Consider the following 23,014-nt stretch of genomic DNA (forward strand, 5'->3'; position numbering starts at 1 on the left):
GGCGTCCAACTCCAGTGAAGGCAAAATATAAGATAAATTTATCTTTAAATTCAACCCCCTTATTTTTCCATAGCGGTGTCAAAATACTCTAACCATAGGCTAAAGTTCCGGCTAAATATTTCTCAAATATGTTGCCAAAATAACACAATTATTTCAACAATAGAATATGATGCTACATAAAATATTAACTTAAGTCTTTTAAATGATAGAAGACTAAGTCCGATAAACTACATTCTGAACTCAACTCTGCCTGCCAGAAATAGAACTGAGTCACTGAGTTATCCCATAAGATTGCCAAAAATAGCCGATGCTGCCTGGCTCAATTGAAACCCTAAAAATTCATACTTACTAAAAATAGTGACTCACAGCTCCGTTAGGGCACAAACTGGGACCAACTGTTACTTACTAAAAATAGTAAGTCCACTAAAGAATAGTCAAATGAAGTTGCATGTCATACTATCGGAAAACTCCTGAAAAACCTAGAAAAATGTGCTAATCTGACCCTACTTACTAAAAATAGTAAGTATGCAAACCTCAACTGAATGTGATGCATGTATCACCATTGCGAAGCTCTCTGAAAACCTAGAAAAACTCCACAACGAGAAGTCCCAAACTCCAATTGCTTCTCACTCAAAATCCTCCTGAAAGATGGAAACCCTAATTTTGCCAAAAACAGCCTACGAGCCTCCTGAATAGGCTATTCTTCACCAGGAGTGATCACTAGTTGGAAGGGGACATTACAATATGATGAAGCAAATAACATTCAAGAAACATATTTCCCTTGGAATGCATCTACCAACACTTTTGAAGGTGTAACTAAGATTCAACTTCCACATAATTGATGGCAAAACTCTGTTAAGTATTTTCTTTAGTTGCATTATCTTATAGTTGAATAAATTTCACTACAACTGCCTTATAATGGAGTAGAGATTTTAAGTGTCAAATATTGTTCAACTCTAGTAGAACAACCACAAGAATGGAAAGAATTAAACTAAAGAACTGGCCTTGATACAGTGAGAGAACTAATGAAAATTCATATTTAATCGTAAACAACAAAAAAAGACATTTCTGTCCATGGTCATTCTAATTGAAGATTTAAACAGTAAACTAATCATCAGGCAGCATTGAAAAGTGATAAATTATTTCTATTCATTTGTTCATAATTCCATTCTCTTACCATTCATCAATTGCAAAATTGCAGCACAACTTGTATTCAGGGTAGGCTGCAAGAGAGGGCCAATCACCATTCCTGGATTTATTGTGACAATATCAATGCCCTTATCCTTTGCCATTTTCCATGCAGTTTCTTCTGCCAATGTCTTTGATAGTTGGTACCAATTCTGATAGTAGCCAGATCATAACGATATCATATCAGTTAATGCATTTTTGAATTAGTGTAAAACAAATTCACTCCAGTTTAACTAGCCAAACAAATGAATATTTCCCCATCAAATAGCAAAAGAAATGCATGTGTGATAGTAAACAGATTCAGCAAATAAAATAAAGCAAAAAGAGTGATCTCATAAGTCTATAATTATTATCACCAACTTATCCCTAATTAACAATGAGTTTAAATTAAATACTTTGAAAAGTTTACCATTCGGTAAGATCATCAAGAATGAAAGCAACTCTGAGAATGCAGTCACTTTCTGTTGGTCAATTGGGATTTTTTTTAAAGTTTGGGAAATACAAAACAAACCAATTAAAAAATTTATTCAAATTTTTGTCTCAAGTGCAAATAGACAATATTGGCATAGATGCTAGAAGCATTATTACAAGACTTGGACTTGCCTCAGACTCAGCAAGCTGATGTTAAGTCGAACATGGAGTCGGCACTGAGACTCGGAAAATTGTAAAAACATAAAAAATAAAGAATTTTTAGGATTAACTCTTTTACCATACACCCATCAATAAATAAACTTTAAAGACATAATAAGCTTATCAATTAGAAGCTACTTTAATGACATACACAAGTAAACATTGATCAAATGAGTACAAAAGTTGATTTGAAATGAACAAAACATCATTTTTAAATATATAAATATTATCTAGTGTTTTAGGTGTACATAACTCATGGATTATGATATTCATGAGATCAAAAACAAAAATCACAATATGGAGTCATGAACCATGGTAGAGAGAAGTTTGTAACACTAAGCCCAACATCACTAGCTCTATGTGGAGTCCTAGACTTATAGCTCAAACATATCTGCAAATGCTACTACAGTCATAGGAGCATTACTTAGGCTAGGAATTGACTTGAAATGTAATTCAATTACTTGGGATTAAATTGGGAAAAAGTTAAAAGAATCAAAATGACTATTAATTTTTTCTTTTTAAAAATAGTGGAGACCCAGAGGTGGCAGTTCCCAGCTGTCTTGAGGGGCAGCACCTTGGTGCAAGGTCAAGGGGTGGAGCCCTCACTTCTAAGCCCAAATTAAAGCCTTTTTGAGCACACAAACCTTCATGGTGCATTCCATTTTTCATAATTTTATTGCTTTTAACCAAGCTCCAAGAGTCCTCCAAACCCAAAACAAATGTGACTAAGTCATAGAGTACTTATTAGGCCCTAACTAAGTTTTATTGCCATAAATTGTTAAGTTAAGAGTGTTTTCAACTATTAATTCATTTTATTTCTGATTTTCACACCTAATTGCTGAGACTCAATGATGGGACTCACCGTGTACTCAGGTCTAAAGTCTTTGGGACTCATTTCACCCTATCTGCCCTAGGGCTTACAGAGTTAGGGGGGAGTCTCGTAACTATGATTAGGAATTCAACAATATTCACTTTTCTTGATAGAAATAGTTTTTCTTTAATTTCAATGCATCTAAAAACTACAACGAGTAACTTTTGAGTATCACATCACTTCCAGTTTTTCAAAATACTAGCATATTTATCAAAAATATAACTTTCCATTGGCACTAATAATTGATTGGGTGCTCTTGTTGATGAAACACTAGCTGTTTCTACTTTAATATGAACAATGCATTGTCTTGTAAAGAATGCAAATCCTATCAGCTTTGAGATTATTGAAAATTCGAAACACTAGACAAGGAAACAATTATGTTACTGTAGACAGCAAATATGCCACCACTAAATAAATAATACTTTGTTTTAGCAATGTAATAAATTATGGTTCTCGTAGGGGTAGTTGGTAGTTGCCGACAGTTGACACTCATAATCAACTGCCGAGTAGTATATATATCACATCATGTATCGAGAACAGGAGGTTTTTGATTTTGTACTCATTACAGGGTTTTGCAATAGAAGATATATTATTCTGCCATACATTATTGTGAATTTTGTATTGTTCATGTTCTATTACAATTGTTGTTTACTTTCAGTAATAAAACACATACCCCATAGGGAGTAAACATTTTGGTGCCATTGCCGATATGAACTCGGAGATCAATATGGCGGCAGGCGATAGGCACGCATAATGGGCCAACCATTCGAACAACAATTACTTGTAACCAAAAATGACACCCAAGAAGAAGTAATTGTTATCACAAAAGCTTGCACCCTTGTTCAGCTATCAACTCAGAAACCTTGTGAAACATTGAAACAACCCCAAAGTGTGGGACCTTGCGCAAGGGGGTTGAATCTCCGGAGAAGGCCGGCTTCCTTCTCAATCCAGGTGCAGGTGTTGAACCAACTCAACACTTAAAAACTAACTCCTAAGCCTATCCTAACAACTTGCAGAGGGAAAGGGAAGAGAGAAATGCTTAAAATAAAGGGAGGTTATGCACCAAGAAGAGATTGTTCCTCTCCCTACCGAAATGACACAAATAATTGACTGAAACACCCAGGTAATGCACAAACTTCAGTTGTACGAATGATCCCAATACATGTGTGGAGGTTAGAATTTGTTAAATGTCAAGAGGGGAGAAGGATTCCCACAAGTCACACTCAGAAAACAAGCTAACACAACATACATGTGAAAGAAAATCACAAACATACACTTATAATGGAGGTAAGAACACATACACAGCATGCATAAGTTGAAGGTAGGCAAGGATGGTGATTTCAATTAATTATAAGGCCAATGGCCAAACTTACAGTTGTAGAAATGTAAAAATAATTACAAGTCTTCAAGAGAAGAGAAAAGCATAAGAAAGCTCAAGGCAGCAGGGAGAGAACCCCTTACAATGAGGCTTGACAGCTTTTATATAGAAAAATGGGTTATAATGGTGATCATGACCCCTACATGAGGGAAGTGCATGCACTTGACTTGTACATGCAAGCAACCTAGCCATACCTCCAAAGGCAATTCTGAGAAGGTGGATCGTCTAACCTTCCAAAGTCAGACATGACATAAGTCACCAAGCATGGCCCCATACCTCCCTTGTGGCTTCACAAAAGAAAGTGCACCAGTTAATGGCAATTCCCTATGTCATGAGTCATAAGAAAAGAATCTTGAAGTTGTTTTAATGTTCGTGTCATTCAAGAAATTTAGAAACCCCTTGACGAAACAACCTACTATCAACAATGTCTTGTAAATGTACCAATGACACAAGAAGTGAATTTGCCTATGATCCTTTTCCGTGGTTAACTATTAATTTTTGGCTTTGAAAGAGAGTAAAATGACTCAGACGGACTTCATTGACCAAATGCTCCCTTATCTGTCCTTGTGATATGTAATGTGATAATCGTATTATACAATCGAGTTTGAAATATAGAATGCGGGTTTTCATGGCATGGAGGTAAGACACTTCGAAGAATGGTTTTGAGATTCTTACACTAGAAGCGACTCACTTGGGAAATGTACACCATCGGCGGTTTAAGTCGGCAGTTAACCAAGTGTTAGCGGCAGGTTGGTAGAACAATCAAAGCGCCTATATTCACCAAGTTCAGAAAGTGAGTTGATTGTTATCGCCAAGTTGGTAAATAACATAAGTAACCGATATGTTTTCACGCAAAGTTTTGACAACTTCTTCATTGGTAAGTTGGTGGAGTCCATATATAAAAAAAAGAACAAACTAATTCACTTTATTTCAATATCCCACGGCAACTTGTGGATGGAGATTAAACCACCGATAGATAAAGATCCAATTATCATTAATGAAGTGTTGATGGCCAGATTATCGCTAAGTTGAAAGCATCAAATTACCAATATGTTTCTTCACATAATGTGGGAAAATTTAAAGTTGTATTGACCCCTCATGATAAATGTAAATAACTTAGCAATCGCCTCCATGCACCGGCAAGTTAACAAGATACCAATACATGCTAAGTTGTTGTTCTTATCGGCAAAGGAGAATTTTAAAGAAAGAAGACCAAGAATCCCACGTGGTGCATAAAAGACGTTATTGTATCGTGCTTTAAGAAGAATAGCCACGGTTTTGTTTCATTATCGCTGAGTTGGTGGGAATCATCAAATTACCGATACATTCCATTCCTATGCACAACGTGGAAAAACTTAAAGTCATGTAACTGTTTCATACACCGGTGAGTTGGCCAACCTTAACAAGATGCCGATACACTTCAATTCCTCTCTATTCTCATCGGCAAGATGTGAGTATTTCAATACACCACGCCTTCCCCTTGAACGTCCATCTGGCAGATTGAATACACCACGTGGCTTGTGAAAGATAGCAAAATCAGTTTTATAACTACTTCCACCGTTTGCTTTGCATGCCGATAAAGATGCATGCTATCGTTCTCTCTAACTCCACTCGCAGGTATTGAATATGAAATGTTTAAGCACCTTGTATTCTGCAGATACGTGGTATGTGTATCAGATGGCTCCTTTCACGCAGATGCAACTGGCGGGTGCTAGTTGATATTTGACTAGTTTCTAAGTCATTTCCTTTTCTTCATGACAAAACTTTAGAAATATCTTGCCATTCTTGGTAGTATTATTTCTATTGATACGTATTAGTGCTGCCAATTATATAAGATTTTACAGTTACAAATGCTCTGGTCGACATACATGCAAAAGATGACAAGGTGTTTCAAGAGATGTCATCGCATGGAGTTTTTAAAAAAAAAAACTTTTTTTTAATATATATATATGCAATCGAATACAATGAGGATTAATTTTATCGAATGGCTCAAAAGAAATCTCATCTCGTAGAATGCATGAAATGGGAGATTTAGAAAAGCATAAATGATCAAATGGCAAGGTTTCTGTCAGATTTGTTTCGACTTGCAGCATTTCAGAATAGATGTCATTTCACAGATACCTGCTATAGGCAGAGGATTTCGATAGAAGTAGGTTACGGCAATAGTGGATCCGGATGTAGAGTCATCAGTAACAAAGGCAAAGACACTTCCTCAAATAAATGTGGTCGCAACACAGAATGAATTAGTTGAAGAGGTTTTAGAAGCTTTCAAGTCTGTAAAACGTACATACAAACATAAAGAATGGGTATGCATGACTACTTTCTGCACTGGCAGAGTAATGTGTTATAAAAGAGTTTTAAAGACTTCCTTGTGATTAAAGAAGAACTTGTGTAAGTTTCAGTTCAAATCGATATCATTCATGCATTGAAGAATACTGGGTCGGTTTACTTCAAAACCCATGCTCGCTATCTCAAAGAGCTTTAAATATGTTATGAGTATTCTTTTCAAATACAGATTGAAGAAGGAGTTGTGTCAGATACCATGAAATATGGAGAATGAGAGATATGATTTATTTAATAAATTATCTCAAAGAAACGTAATGCAATGATTCTAGCAATAGCATGGTATTGTTTTAAATGATCTTTCAAGTTTTCAAACCTATGGGATAAGAGGGAGTCAAGAGATATTTTTAAACATTGTTTAATTTGCTGCAATTGGTAATAACAAGACGCTTTAAGAACTTCTTAGTATAAGAATTTGCAAAACACATCATCATGAAATACAAGGCTCAAGAGTATGAGTATGCCCCGATGATCACCACCATGATTCCAGAGGTTCATGATACCAAGACTGGGCACATAAATTTGCAGGAGATCAAAAAGTTCTTCATGAAAGGTGACAGATCAAAATTGTCTTGTAGAGTGGCAGGAAGTGGCTTGATTGAAGCAGCATGTTTTCCCATATCAATTCAATGTACAGATTTGGTACTAGAATGCTCAAAAAGATATAATCCAGATGCGAGAGAGATAAGAGCTGCAGACGGATCCTTAATGGCCAAACTTGACGGAATTTCAATAGCTATTATTCTTCGTTTGCCATATAAGGAAAATTTCACTCACATCAATAAGCAAAAAGCTTACAAATACTTCAGCGATAATAGAAGCAAATGCCTCAACAATCTGGCTAAAGAATGGATGGTTGCACCACGAGGAGGACAGTCTCAGCTTCCAAAAACACTCCATCGTTCTCTTTTCATCAAAGAGATTTGTTACTTGATTTTGTTACTCCATAGAGTGATAGGAAGTCCTGACTCCACTGAGTTTGAAATGTGGATGTATATCTTCATAACAATCATCTCTGCCGGTAAGCAATTCATTGACTGGGGCCATCTCATCAGTAACTGCATACATGACCAGTTAGTGCACTTCAAAACAAGTCAATGCTTCCATATGATCTCTTACTTGATATATGCTATTGCTAATTTGAGGTCATGGCCAGGGTTAAGTACTAATGGTGTCCTGAATCAAGAAACTCAAATTTACCATTATTACAAGCAACTGCAACTCGAGGAAAGCTTTGTGTATTTCAGGCAAGTGAATGATGCTTTCACAATGTGGGCAGTAAGGTTATTACAAGGAGACATTGCCACTAGAATATCAAAGGAAGCCGCTAAATTGATAAAGAAATATGGAAGTTTCTCCATCCAGTTTTCGAGATTTACCTACCTTCGAGTAGGAGGATTTGAAGGTTATCCACTCAAGTTACCCAGATATGTTGATGATAAGCTCATTTTAGTTGAGCTTTGTCGGCAATTGGTTTTAGTTCAAAATGAATGTAGAGATAGAAAGAATAAAGGTGTAGCCTTTCCCATTTGTCTCGGGCACTATAGATGTGATTCAAGTTCAAGAGCAGATGAGACAGAAAAAGCTTTATCTAAGATCAACTTGTATCCATACCAGATGAGGTTCCCTTTTGATAGCAAAGATTATGTCAAGAACAGCTTAAAGTTAGGTCCTGGCTATTTTCATTTTCCTAATCTCGAAGACTTTTGGGAGGATTGCGAAGATGAGTTCGAGGTTAGAAAAAGAGATTGGACAAGGTTAACTTTGAAGCAAATGAAAGATTTCAAGATGGATTGGACCATAGAAGGCATTGAAGATGATGGATCTGATTTGATTGATCCTATCTATTTTGAGCAAGTCCAGTCCCAGCCACTTCCCAGTTTGAATTGGGCAGATCCGGAAATGAGAGATGTCAGAGAAAGAATAAGTTTTGTAATCAAGAATTCTGAAGCCTGGATTAAGAAGAAGATTACTAAAATGACTGCTACCAGACCAACAAAGGAAACTCCAAGAAGGAAAGGAAATCAGCTTGAGAGCTCTACTTCAATACATTCTTCCCATACTCCAGCTAGGGATACCCCTTCTTACCAGAATACTCAAGGAAGTGATGGAGATGAAGACCCTCCAAGGAGGAACAATCTTCAGAACACATGTGGTGATGAACCTCGACAAAAGAGGAAGAAATCCAGAGCAAAAGACATAGAAGAAAATTCTATTGCAAGTCAAGTAAAGGATCAAGTTCCAGTGGAAATTCTGGATGACACAAGATTTGATGATGGAATGCATTCCATATCTCCCTCAGTTCCTATTGAATCCCTACGACAAGAAGCACAACAAAATACTTTAGTCATGGATTCATCATTTCCAAGCAATCCAAGCGATCAATTTGAAGAAATCAGAGAGGTGACAACAACACTGGTAGCAAGACAAGAAATCACCCAAGAGTCCACAGAAAATTCTTCTTTCCCATGGTTAGAACAAAGTCTATTGAAGAAGAAGGTAGAAAAGTTGGTGGTACCTGAATTTAGTAGCATATCTGATCTCTTTGGAAGAGCTGAAAAACCAAAGAAACTCAAAGTATCCTCAAGAATAAAGACTGATCCAAATTCAAGGAATATGTGCTTAGAGATTGCTCAACCCATATCTGAGAAGGATACAAATGAGGCCACCTCTGCGGACTTTGTTGTGACAAAGATTGATATGGGACCTTCTTCTCATGAGTCTGATATTCAGAACTTTAATGTGATGGCAGCCAGAATGGTGGAGAGAAGTGAAAAGGATAAGCAATCCAAGGATCAATTGAAACAACAAGTGCACACTTTGTCTTCTTACTTGAAATCCGTAGTTGATACCTCCACTATGCCACTAAGTGTAGATCGCCAGCCAATTATATTGACACCATAAGGAGAAATTGAAAGGAATGTTATGGATAATCTTCAAAAGTACCAAGCCTATGGAAAGGTAATTGAAGGTTGGGTAGAAAAGGTCAAAACTCTTGCATGTGATTTCCTAGTCCAAGCAAAATCTATCCATGATGAGGCCTTAATAAAGAAAAATACTATTGAGCAAGACTTGAAGAATGTCAAGAAAGAGGAAACAACTTGGAAGGAAATTGTGAATGATTTCAAACAAATGATAGAAATTGGAATGGACACCCTTGCAACTGAGAAAATCCTGCCTAGTAATGAAAAAGATTATCTAGAAATATGGATAGAAAGCATTAACTGGAAACTAGTGATCATAGATCAAGTTTCATCAGAATTAGAAAAGCTCATGCTTTTATGTGATCAAGTGTGTACCAAACTCCAAGGACAACTCACTACTCTTCTCCCAGATGTGACATTGATGGAAGATTTGCAGGTGTTACAGAATAGCTTCCAGAACATGGTAGATCAGCAGCTTTTTAACAGAACAAACTTCAATGAAAATACCATGGAAAAATTGATTGATATTTACTCTTCCTTGAGAATCTCTATGTCTCAAATACTCAGCATGGTGACAGAACTAAGTGGCGTTCATAGAAACTTGAAGACATGGAAAATGAGGATAGCCAACATCCTAATTCCCAAAGGAAAATCTGTCACTTCAGCCATCCGACTTTTCAGAATCTTCAGAGACAAAGGACCTGGACAACATAATGTGCCTACAAAAACGACAGCCTCATCGGCAGCACAAGGAGTTAGCTTAAAATAAGTGCAGAGTTGCATTTTGTATAGTCTCCATTTTTGTTGTGTTACTCGCATCATGTTTTTGTCTTTCTTTGTAAATAACTCTCATGATCGAGTTTCCTTTCTCTCATCTCTATTTCTGTATTGTAATAAAAGATAATCTTGGCTCTTTTCATATGAGGTAGTTATCCTAAGTTCTCATTTTGGGTAGTTATTCTAAGTAGTTATTTTTCCCAAAGTTGAGAAAGTTATTTCAAGTGGTTGAGGAAGCTATAAAGTAGTTATAAAGGTGGTTAGGGTAGTTACCTCAGGTGGTTACCACTTCACCTATATATACCTCATTATTATTCAATGTGAGGGGATTCCACTTTTCACAAGCTTTGTATAAGAGACTTGGATAGTGTTATTCAAGCAATGAAGCAATAGAGATCAATTTGGATGTGTGTTCAACTTATTCTCATGGGTTATTATCAATGTTCTTATGTTTAATTGATGATTACCTAATGCTTTCCCTTTAACATTGAATGTGAAGAAGTTTTATTTCAAGTTGTGGTATCTCAAACTTGATTATATGGAATTTATTTTAATCTAGATTCATACCTTGTATGGCGTTCAATCTTTATTTATTGTTCGTTCTTTAAATTTTCGAAAAATCCAAATACCCCCCATTATACGAGGGAGCTGCCCCTCTCAAACGCAAAGAAGAATTACCATTTCTTTGTGATTCTTCAACTGTTGTGAACGCTTTGTTGCTAATTACAGGGCAAAACAGAGTTTTCAAGAAAGTTTCTTAAAGCAACAAATCTGTTTACCAACAAACTTCATGGTCATCCCACTCCAAAAGAAGGCGTATGATGCCCTCCTTAGAAGGGGTTGGCTGATCCCCACCAATGCAAACCACAATTGGAAAAATAATACACTCTCCATCGAGAGCAAAGGATGGAAGTATGCCATCGATTTGAAGAATCAGGCCTTAAGTGAAGAATTTTCATCCTCTGACTTAGACTCTAATGACTATGAATGGAGTCCTAAGGATGGAAAGAAAAGAATGGAACCTAATGACGAAGGGGTATTGGAACAGGAGGGCTGCTTGAAGGATGAAACAAGCTCTCTCAATGGGCTATTTCACTAGCAAATGGAGTACTATGAGGTCTTCCACCCAAACTGCAATATGTTACATATTAGTGAAATTGAAGAGGTTGGTGAAGGTGTGGAAAGTACCACCTTTCTGCTAGAGTACACAGAGTGGCAAAGGTGGATGATACCCCGGCCCATCAGTTTGAGAGAGATAAGACTATCAAGTACGAAAAACCAAACATAAAAAAGGTAAACCTGGGGGATGAGGATAACTCAAAGGTGATCTTGGTGGGGAACAACTGGAACCCCGTATTGAAGGCAACTACATTCAAGATATTTCTCGAGTACAAAGACACCTTTGCCTGGACATATAAAGATTTAAAAGGGATACCTCCAAAACTCTACATACGCAAAATCCCTCTTGTAACGGGTGTGTAACCCATATGTAAGAGGCCCTACAAATTGAACAAGAACTATGTCGCCAAGGTGAATAAAGATATCGAGAAAATGTTAGAAGCATGCATTATCTTCAAGGTGGAAACAAGTGAGTGGGTGTCACCAATTGTTATTTCCCTAAAGGAGGTGTAAATGATATTCAAATTTATGTTCAAGTCTGAAGTTATGTATATTATTATTTCCTTTACTGATATTTTTTGTTTCTTATGTCACAGGTTGCTGAAGATAACATTAATAATTTCGATGTCACTTCAGCACTTCATTTGTATGTACTTATAGCCTATGATTCACCGATCAAGGCATGCCTTGATCAGTCATGTCTTTTAGACATGCCCGATCAAGACATGTCTTGATCGTGGCATAGACACCGCTTCGGTTAATATAAACACATTACTTATGTGTTGTGTTGTTAATCATCGGTCACGTCTTTCCTCTTTAACGTGTGTTATACCGATAACTATCGGTTATGCTATTTAACATATGCCGATAACTATTGGTCATGCTTTTTAATATATGCCAATAGTTATTAATAATCGGGGCAATGTATAGTTACCCGATAAGTGATTGGGATAAGTTAAGCATAATCAACGAATAAATGATTCGGTATTTAATATGTGTTTTAGAATGATAACTATTATAGTTATCATATGATAGCATTTAATCAATGCTATCATATGATACCTATGGTAGTTATAATTGCGGTCTGATCACAACATGATTAATATTATCGAATATGCATATGTTCATTTATTTAATCATGAGGTCTATACTTAAATTGTAGTTATATCGATAAGGTAGATGATTGAATGAGAGATAAATGAAGTTTCTCATTCAATCATTTATCTTACCGAAGCTAGTAAGTTTCAGCAGGAGGCAAACCAAATCCAAATTTGTATGGACTGCAGGTGTCTAAAGACAGTTACAATCAAAGACCCCTTCCCAATACCGTTCATCGACAGCAACTGGAAGAGGTGGTAGGCCATGAAATATATTAGTTCTTGGACAGGTTTTCAGGCTATAACCAGATCAATATTGCGGAGGAAGACAAGTTGAAGACCGCATTCGTGGTAGAGGATGGGGTGTACACATATAATAGGATGCCATTCAGCCTGCCTAATGCCCCGACCACCTTCCAACGAATCATATTGCACATTTTTGATAAGATGTCTATAGGGAATTTTAAGGCCTTCTTGGACGACTTGTCCATCTATAGCTCACAGGGAAATCACCTCATGGCACTCAAGGAATGTATGGACAGGTGCGAAGGGTACAGTTGGCCCTAAACCCGAAAAAATGTCAGTTTATGGTACCCCAAAGAAAACTACTTCGCCAAATTGTGTGTAAGGAAGGGTTGAACACAGATCTTGACAAAGTAGGTGTCATCATTAAAATGGAGAGCCCGGAGGACGTGACCGGAGTGAAATCCTTCCTTGGACACGCGGGCTACTACCGAAGATTCATTAAGAACTTTGCACAAACTTCTTATCCACTACACAATTTGACATGGAAGGGAGAGCCATTTGTATGGGGAGTTGAACAAGAAGAGGCCTTTAGAGAACTCAAGTCAGTTGGTAAGCGCACTAACCCAAGCACTTGTTCTTAAAGGACCCAATTGGGCACTCCCTTTTCATATCCATACTAATGCTTCATATTATGCTATAGGTGTTGTTTTGGGGCAAAAAGAAACCAATGTAGAAACTGCTATTTACTTTATCAGTAAAAAATTGCAAAGACCTGAATTTAACTACACTGTCACAGAAAAAGAGATGTTAGCAGTCATATATGCACTTAATAAGTTCAGACACTACATCACTGGCTACCAAATCTTTGTTCATACAGATCATACAACCATTAAATACCTCATGAATAAATCCTCGATTTCAAGGAGATTAGCAAGATGGATATTGTTGATGCAAGAATTTGATATCACCATTGTTGACAAGCCAGGGAAAGCCAATGTGGTAGCAAATTTTCTATCAAGATTATAACAAATGCAGATCCACAAGTCATTGATGACTCATTTCCAAATGAACATTTGTTCTCTATTATTGCCTATACACCTTGGTATGCTGACATAGCTAACTACCTAGTTGCTCAAAGAATTCCTCCTCATTTCTCACCAAAAGAAAAGAGATTTCTTGTTGAAAAGAGCTTTAATTTCTCCTGGGTAGCAGGATTCCTATCCTATACTAGTCCAAACCAAGTAATGCGAAGGTGTGTCTGGGAGGATGAAACTTGTGACATCTTGCATGCATGCCATGATGAGACTTGTGGAGGACATTTTGCAGCTAGAAGGACAGCCATTAAGATACTCAATACAGGATACTATTGGCCTAACCTGCACAAGGATGTAGCCAAATCAATGTTACAAGACTTTGCGAGTCTTGGCAAGACTCGTAGAGTCCAGAGGCGGGTAGCCCTTACCGAGGCCCATGGCCTCTGGACTCGGACTTGGCCGAGTTTTGGCAGACTCGCTGAGTCTGTCAAACTCATCAGACTTGTCGTGTCCCGTGGGTCAGACTCTGTCGCACAAGCAAAAAATAATAAGTTAAAAATAAATAAAATGACATTAGTTTTAAATGAAAAAAAGGGTTAATATGTTTTGTTCCTCGAGGATAATGTGGATGAGAATATGGATGTCACTAAGCGTGAGCTTGAACCTCAGACACAGGAAGAGATCATGGCTACAGAACGTTCCAGGATCTATCTTAGGCGCACACGTAAGACAGTTGCGAGGTCGACTGATATTGGCTCCTCTAAGCCTTAGACTTCTATGCTCTAGCTTTTATGTTGAACTTGATATATGTTTTGAACTTTTGATGACATGGATTTCATATTCCGTGAATTTTGTAGACATTTGACACTATCTATATTTCTAATGTGTTATTTAGTTTAGCTTATTTCCTTCAACCCAAGCCTAAAATTTGCATTTATACTTATGTGATCAATGTAAACTTGTGTATGTGTTTCTATTTGATGAGATTATTGTGTCTTTAATGTTTATTTATTAAAAAAAACATGAAAGAAGTTTAAAATCGTTAAAAATCTTTGAATTTCTTGGGTTTTTCAATTTGCCGAGTCTCGGGCCTAGTCTGGGCGCCAAGTTCGAGTCCGAGACAAAAATCAGCTTGCCGAGTCCGAGGCTTGTAACTATGAGCAAAATATATCACAAAATGTGATAGATGCCAAAGAATGGGCAAACCTGTTGTCCTCATTTTTGTTTTCAAAAATGAAGGACCATTACATAAATTTTTTGTGAAAAAATGAAAAATTTACTCTGGCATGCTTCCCGAGGCAAAATTTTGACTAATCCTTGGACTGGCTTAATCCTTAGTCCATCCTCAAACTACATTTGGAATTTCATCGCATTCTAGATTCGTTTTCTATGTTTTTCCTTCAATTTCGGGTTTTTTCTCCCTGATTGCAGGTGGAGAATTTTCCTTGAACTGCAAGTTTTAATGATTTCCATTGTTTTGGTCTTTGTAGGGAAATTTTTAGCTTATTACATGAGCGCTTTATTGAAAAATAAAACTTGTAATTTTCTTTTTATTTCCCCCTTTTTGTTTTTTGTTGTTTTTTTGGCTTTTTCAGTTAAAATAGGGATTTTTTGGTTAAGTTACAAGTAAACTTGTAATTCTTTTCTAAAACCCCTACTTTAATGGTTTTTACATGTAATAGGGATTTAAAACCCCTATTACATGTGTGCAAATGAAATATAACTTGTTGTAGGGATTTTATTTTCTCTTTACAAGTGATTTCAAACTTGCACATGTCTCTCCAAAACCCAATTTTGCCTTGGAATGAAAAAGTGAAATTTTAAACTTGCTATTCTCTTCCAAAAACCCGATTTTGCCTATAAAGTGCATTTTTGAACATTTTAAACTTGCTATTTGTTCTAAAAATCCCGATTTTTGCCTTATAGTTGAAAAAGTGCATTTTAAACTTGCTATTTGTTCTCCAAAACCCGATTTTCACAAGTGCATGCAAAATCGAATTTGCACTTCTCTTCCAAAAACCCGACCAAGTATTTTTCCTCTCCTAAACCGATTTTGCCACAAATTCTTCTCGATTTTTATGGAGAAATTCATGGATCAAGGAGGCGAAATGATTGCAAGGCACTTTTTTTTTTGAGTTTGGAAACACGTTGCATTTGATTTGGTAAACGGTTAACACTTCATTTACTTCTTCAAAACCGTTTTCCACGTGATTCTTCCAAGCCACATCTTGGGGTTTTGGTGCCATGTTTTCTCTCCATCCTTGGGCGTTTGGCTTTGAGACTCTCCTACATGGTATTTCCTTAGCGATTTGGCCCTATTTTCTTGTATCTTTAACCACATTTTTGCTGCTAAAGACGTTTTTCAAAAACGTGGCAAGGGTTTGGGTTGCGGATTGCCTTTATTTATTGGATTGTCTTCTTCATTCCAAGATTGTTGCATCTTTTGGAGAGGCATTTTCAGTTTGAAACAAGGTATGTTTTCTTTTCTTTCCTTGTCTCATTTTCTTATTTTCTTGTTTTCTTAGTTTTCCTTTCTAGTTGTAATTTTGTAAATATGTTGTTCTTGTCCCAAAATTGGTTTTGTGAGAGAGTTTTTCCCCTTGATATGCAATTTTTGGATTGCATTGTTCTTCCCCATTTTCCCTCTTTACTTGTATTTGCGATTTTAGATCCCGATTACAAGTTGGCTGGAAATTTTTGTTCTTCCCTTACGGTTAAAGAATTTAACCATTTTTGGTTAAAATTTCAAGTTGAAAAAGTGTGAAATACCCTTCCTTTCAAAATTGGGTTTTAAGAACCCGATTACATGTTGAAAAGTTCTTCCCATTTTCATGAAAATGACATTCCCGGATTTTCCCATTTTTACCCATTCATGTCACCCATATTCGTACTTTCCATTTTCGTCATTTTCCGCAAGTCTACTTCTCATTTTCCATCCATTTCTCCATTTGCAAATTTACGAGTGTACTTGCATTCGGGTTTTAAAAATCCGATTGCATGTATGCCCTTTCCAACTTGTATACTTGCGAAAATTTCCCCAAGATCCGAAATTGGTCAAAGTCAAGATTCCCCCCATTTCCATTTATTTCCCCTCTTTCTCTCAAAGAATCGTGAAGTTTAAGAGTCGAAGTTTTTCCCATTTGAAGAAGGAAAAATGTTATTTGTAGCTGAATATGATGTTGCCTTAACGCTTTCAAGTCTTCATCACAATATTCCAGGTTGTCCATCAATGTCAGATTTGCCGTCATCTACAATTCCAAAAAAGATGAAATACAAATATGACAAATACCAAAATGAAGTTGCGCCTTCCCAAGTTTCCTCTCCTTTGAATCGTATCGGAGATACAGAGATAGGGCATGTAGACATGTCAGAATTTGTCAAAAGGGTTGAGGATCCACAAGATAGCAATATGCAGCGGTTGTTGGACAGCCATATCCATCACGCATCTTCTTTCCCGGTGGCTGCCCTTGAACCTGAATTTGTTCTCGCTTGCGCCCATCACTTCGACAAGGAGACAAGAATTATTAAAAATGATGATGGCGAAGAAATAATCTGCCTTGATGTAGACACAATTGAGAAGGTCTTTAGAATACTTCCTGCACTTGTTTACATAGAAATCTCCAAAGAGAGTGCAGCTGAGTAATATGTGAAAAGGGAAAAGGATTGTAAACAACATATCAACAGGTGGATCCATGAGCCTCGAGCCGCCTTCTCAAGGTGGGCTAAGTTGTACCGCTGTGACTTCAAATGGGAAATAGGAGACATCATAACCCTCCTCAGCAGGATAATGGGCCTTGAACACTCTAATGTTTTTGAGCCCTGGATGTACCAATTCATCATGTTCATAAGACAGTCCCATCATATATCATGGGGAGAGGTCATCAGCGATGCCTTGTGTGAACAACTTGCAGTAGTCTCTTCCACCATGACTTTCTACATGAACTCATATTTGGTATACTTGGTAGCATCACTTAGACATTTTCCAAGTCTTTCTACCAAGGATGATTGCTCGCTTATACCAGTTTGGGAATATTATGATCAGTTACCTATGAGACCCAGCAGATTGCATTTCAAAAGAGTCCAGGATGCATTCTTCGATTACTTCATGTGTCAGTTTGACAAAACTCTGAAGAACAAAAGGGTATCATATGAGGCATGGGAAAGGGTGAGTGAGTATGGATGCTTGTTTCTACAGTTCCCGACCTTCACCTATATGAGAATCAGATGCTATAGTGGGCAGCCATACATGCTCCCTAGATACCCAACTGAGAAGATCATTCTTATGGAGTTGGGAAGACAAATCATGGCTGTCCACACTCATCAGTCTGCCAGACACAAAGCTGGAATGGGGATCTCCACGATAAACCCATTAAAAATTGGTCGGTATTCTCTTGTCACATCCGTTAAAGCCAAGGCCATGGAGACTGAAATGCAGGAAATTAAGCTCAAAAGGTTTAAGTCCACAGCTGATTTTGATTACCGGGGTATGAAGGAGAAGATCAAAAAATCCTTTGTGCACGTGCATCGCATTGAGGATATCTGGGTAGATCTCCGCACAGAGGTCGAGGTTCTGAAGATGGATTATTGTAGGCTCACTGTTGAGCAGGTTGTTGATTTGAACTTGCTGGACATTCCACAAGGGGTGATTGATGATGGGCACGTACTTGATCCTAAATATATTTAACAAAGGGTTGAGGAAGCTCCACTTCCTTTAATCCAATGGTCACACAAGGAGTGCATATCCATTCTTGAGAGATTTCAGCCTATCTTAGCTAACACCAATGCTTGGCTGAAAAGTAATGTTGTTAGACTCATAAAAATCAAGATTGGGAAAGAAGATGATTCTACGGGGCCTCTTAGACGTAAGTCTGAGATTCAGGTTGACAACAAGGAAGGCGCATCATCTTCGGGCACAAGGATCAAATTGCGAGTTAGTCGGGCAGTAGTGCTTCCTCCTGAGGAGGCGATAGTTCGTGGAAAGGAAAAGTCACGATTTCATGTCCAGATGATCGATCTGGATAATCCAGAAGAAGGGCAGCAATCTGATGATACTCCCAAGTCTCTAGCATCCAATTCGCCTCATGAGATTATTCCTACAGTTTCCATTGAGACGCCCCTTTCTCCTCCTGACTTCCTAGCTGATGAATCTCCTCATAATGTCATTCCTATTTCGGCATACGAGCCACCTCCTGATCATCAGAAGAGAATGTGCAGGAAGTTCCTGAAGATACTCCTGTTTGTGTCCAACTGTCAGAAATTGATACCTCCACTTCTGGTTTTGAAGAATTCATGAGGCAATCTTCATGCCCATTGGCTACTGAGCAAACCGTGGTCGCCATACAAACAAATATTCCTCCCAAGATGACTACGGTTATTCAAACAGAAACTGTTTCTCCTTTGCCTACAATTGCTACAGAAGGAGAGTTGATGGCTTTACCTCCATGACTTAGTTCTTTTACTCCTAAGAGGAAGAAGCAAGAAATCTCACCTGATGCCTTTGATTATCAGCAACTAAAATAGTCCAGATCCAAGGTTGCTAAAAAGGCCAAGACTATCTCCAGAGTAACTGTTGACAGCAACAAGATGAAGGTAGCTGAAATTGTTGAACCCATTGCGGATAAGCCACTTGAAGAAATGTTGGCTGCTGATTACAAAGTTACAAGGATAGAATTGGGTAAGCAAACACATGAGGTGATTAAACATGATGCTCAGTTTTCTGTAGCTTCATTGGTACAGCGGTGTGATGAACTTCTAGCAAAGAAAGACAAGCTAGAAGAGGAAAACCGACAACTTGTGGTAGTTGTTCATAAAATTACAAAACCTGCTGCTGAAGGGAGTAACCCCACAGGTTCTTCCGGTTCCCAAGAATCAATTCGTGGAGTTGAAAGGGCTTCTTAGAAGGTACAAGCATTGGATTCCTGGGTTGATTAGCTTCATGATCTATGTGCACAAGTGATGAAAGACATTTTTCAGACGATGTCTAAGTTGGAAACCATTGAAGAGAAACTGGATCAGACTTCCGATACTTTCAAAAAGAATCTGGAAAGTGTTGAAGATAGTTTGACAATCTGGCGTACCATGCCCCAACAATAGTTGAGTGTTCTACAGGAACATGCCATCATCTTTTCCAAGGTCTTGTACTTGGAATTTGAAGAGCTTATGGAAAATAAGGCCCTTGTTCTTAAATCCCTCATTGAGGAGATTGGTGATACAATGAGATTACGGGGTGAAGTTTTCCGAGATATTGTCTCTCATTGTGAAAAGGCCTCTTGCAACATACTAAGTTAGGATGGAGAGTTGATTCTAGAAGAAGAAGTTCTTGCTGATTTATAGATGAGGATACATAATGAATGGAGGAGCGAACAATTCTCGGTCGCTTCAATTCAAATGTTGATGAAACACCAAATCTTTTTGCATGAAATCCAATCCATCCTGGATAAAAACAGCTTTGCGCTCCTCCGATGTCATGATACCATTGTGAAGACCATGGTTGTTGCCAAGAACACCCATGAACCGGATCCCGATGAACTACAAATGATCATCCAGAAGTTTGAAGGATTCGTGTCTTCACGTGCTACAGCTTAAGTGTTTTTCAACACTTAGTTGTATTTTTCCATATTTGTAATCTTTAGTTGTTTTTTTTTTGACAAGTTACATGTAAAAGTCCTTTTGTAAAACGCAAGTTAAATCATTACTTGCACTTTTGTAATTACATGTAAAGCAACTACAAGTTGTGTTCAATTAAGACTGTAGTTGGAATAAGTCTTAGTTAGTTATTGAATAAGTCTTGGTGGTTGAGAGAATCTCTCAAGTTAGTTAGGATCCTCCCACCTTTTTCTCAAGGCTCCTTTTCTATAAATACTTGAGGGGTCTATTGTAATCTTTGTCTTTTTGGAAAGCAAGCAAAAATTCTACCCAATTTACAGCAAATAAGTCTTTGAGCTTTCATGTGTAAATTCAAGAATTGAAAGGAATAAAAGGAAATTGCTCAAGCTTTGGGTCTTTGTGCTACATTCTTGAGTTAGTGTTCTATATTATCTTTCTTGCAAGTGTTTCTTAAAGAGCTTAATCGAATTTGATTTGCAGTCTTTGTGCTGCAAGTATTTGAGGTTAATATAGATTAAAATAAATATTCTGTTGAGAGAAGTTGTAAGTCTTTGTGCTTTCACTTGTTCTTAAGAGAATTTAGGAGCAGATTTTGTGAGAAATAGCTATGAGTCTTTGGGCTTATACTACTTTCCATTGTTTTAAGTAGAAAAGAATAAGATATTCTAGTCTTTAAGCTGTTATAATTTGTTCTTGATAGAATTAGTATAGAAAAGGGTAGATAAGACTTCATATAATCAAGTCTTTGAACTTGATATTGCTGTCCTATCCCGAAAGAAGTGACAGAAGTCTTTGAGCTTTCAGGAAACTTCATTTCCTTTCTCTCATTTCATTTTGAAATTTGTTACTACTATTTTACATCAAATCGCTATCACTTTTCTGTGAAGAGAAAAGAATATTGTCTTTCTTCAAAGAAGAAAGAAGATTGTCATCCCATCCTATTTTATTTTCAAAGTTGTAGTTAGATAGGGGGAGTATTCCCTTAATTAGGAGAGTTTTACTCAAAGGCTGTGGTTGAAACCACAATTTTATATATTTCCCCAAGTGTACAAAATTTTCACCCAACAAGACCCACAAGATTAGATGAAATGCCATTATATCCACAAGTGGTGGTAACACCCTTTGGCAAATGGAGACTTGACTTTGTAGGACCTATTGACCCTCCATCAAATGGCACGTCTTACATCTTGGTCTATACTGACTTGTGACAAAATGGGTTGAAGTTAAGGCCATGAAGCATGTAAGGGATAACAAAGTAGCAAAATTTCTTTATGAAAAAATCTTCACCCGTTATGGAGTTCCCAAAGAAATAGTAACAGATCATGGGGCTCAATTTATCTCCACTCTTGTCATAGCATTGGTAAATGAATACAATATCAGGCATAGAAAATCTACACCTTACCATCCACAAGCTAATGGAATGGCAGAAATCACAAACAAGTGAATTGAAGATATTCTCACTAAAACAGTGGCTCTGCATAAAAAGATTGGACAGCCAGACTACCTGAAGTAGTATGGGCATATAGAACATCATGGAAAACCACAACAAGATTTACTCCTTTTGAGATGTTATATGGCAATATAGCAATGATGCCCATTGAATTTGAACATAAAACATTGAGGACAACACTTGAACTTGGAATGGACATATCTGCAGCACAAAAAGAAAGAATTCTGCAGTTAAATGCTTTGAATGAAATAAAAAATCAGCTTTACATGATACATAAATGCTACAAAATCAAAGGATCAAATGGCATGATAAATATATCAAGGAAAAGCAGTTCCAAACAGGAGATTGTGTACTCCTCTATGATTCTAGATATAAGGATAACATAGACAAATCACAGACAACATGGCTAGGCCCGTATGAAATTGCAGAAGTTTTTCCTAATGGCATTGTGCAACTCATAACTATTGACCCTATGAAATTCAAGTTGCTAGTCAAAGGTCATCGCCTGAAGCTTTATCATAAACCATCTCTCAAACAGGAGTTCCTGCAGCAATTCAATGCATCTTCCCATTCTGGAATTCCTGCAACCGAAGAAGGTGGACTTGATGTTCCACCTTCTCCCTAGTCATGTCATCACATGCATAATAAACACTTCCACTTTTTGTGGGAGTACATTCTTCATCAATAAATACATCATCATTCCATCTCATGTTCTATTCCACATTCACTCCACTTCCTTCCATTTCGCCTTTTCAACGAGTTAATCAATACAGTATTGTAATTACTTCCAACATGACCGGATCTTATGCATTCTACATGCTCCAGGTATGTACGTAACATGTGTATATTATTTCTTTTAGATGCATTTATTTTACTACAATTTAATTAATTTGAATACTTCACATAGCACATTCTTTTCCGCTTTCCTGCATGACATGTGTGGACACCTATCAAAATTTAGGTTGGGGGGAAAGGTATGTTGTGTCATAATGTGTCATCCACGTCATCAAATCTTTTTGAAATATGTCATTATGTCATTCGTGATAGTTCGTATTAAGTGACATGACCTCTCTTTTAAAGTTGCATGCTTGAGCCTAGTTGTACTGACGCAACCAACATTTTAAGTCATAATAGCCTTCTTCAATGAACTTAATTGTCATTATTATGTGATAAGTCGAGAAATATGAATTTGAAGGGTTTTGTATTGCCGGAAGGTCTGAAGTTGCAGGACACATTTGTAATTTTCAAAGCAATATTTTCAAGAAGTCAGAAGGATATAGCTAAAGGTAAACTATGGGAGGGTCTCTTATTAGGAATAAGCCTACAGCTCATACCATACTGCTGTAGGATC

The 23,014-nt window shown here is 37.2% G+C and overlaps 1 protein-coding gene across 2 annotated transcripts in view; it reads right to left on the reverse strand.

Annotated features, from left to right (window-relative positions):
* LOC131060727 (phenylacetaldehyde reductase) overlaps positions 1-23,014 on the reverse strand; it is a 207,445-nt gene that overhangs the window by 100,053 nt on the left and 84,378 nt on the right. For both annotated transcript variants that reach the window (XM_057994077.2, XM_057994076.2), the window contains exon 4: positions 1,178-1,340. In XM_057994077.2, coding sequence (XP_057850060.1) covers positions 1,178-1,340 — 163 coding nt within the window. The remainder of the gene's footprint in view (positions 1-1,177; positions 1,341-23,014) is intronic.

This window comes from Cryptomeria japonica, chromosome 10 (assembly GCF_030272615.1).
Source record: "Cryptomeria japonica chromosome 10, Sugi_1.0, whole genome shotgun sequence".
Taxonomy (NCBI): domain Eukaryota; kingdom Viridiplantae; phylum Streptophyta; class Pinopsida; order Cupressales; family Cupressaceae; genus Cryptomeria; species Cryptomeria japonica.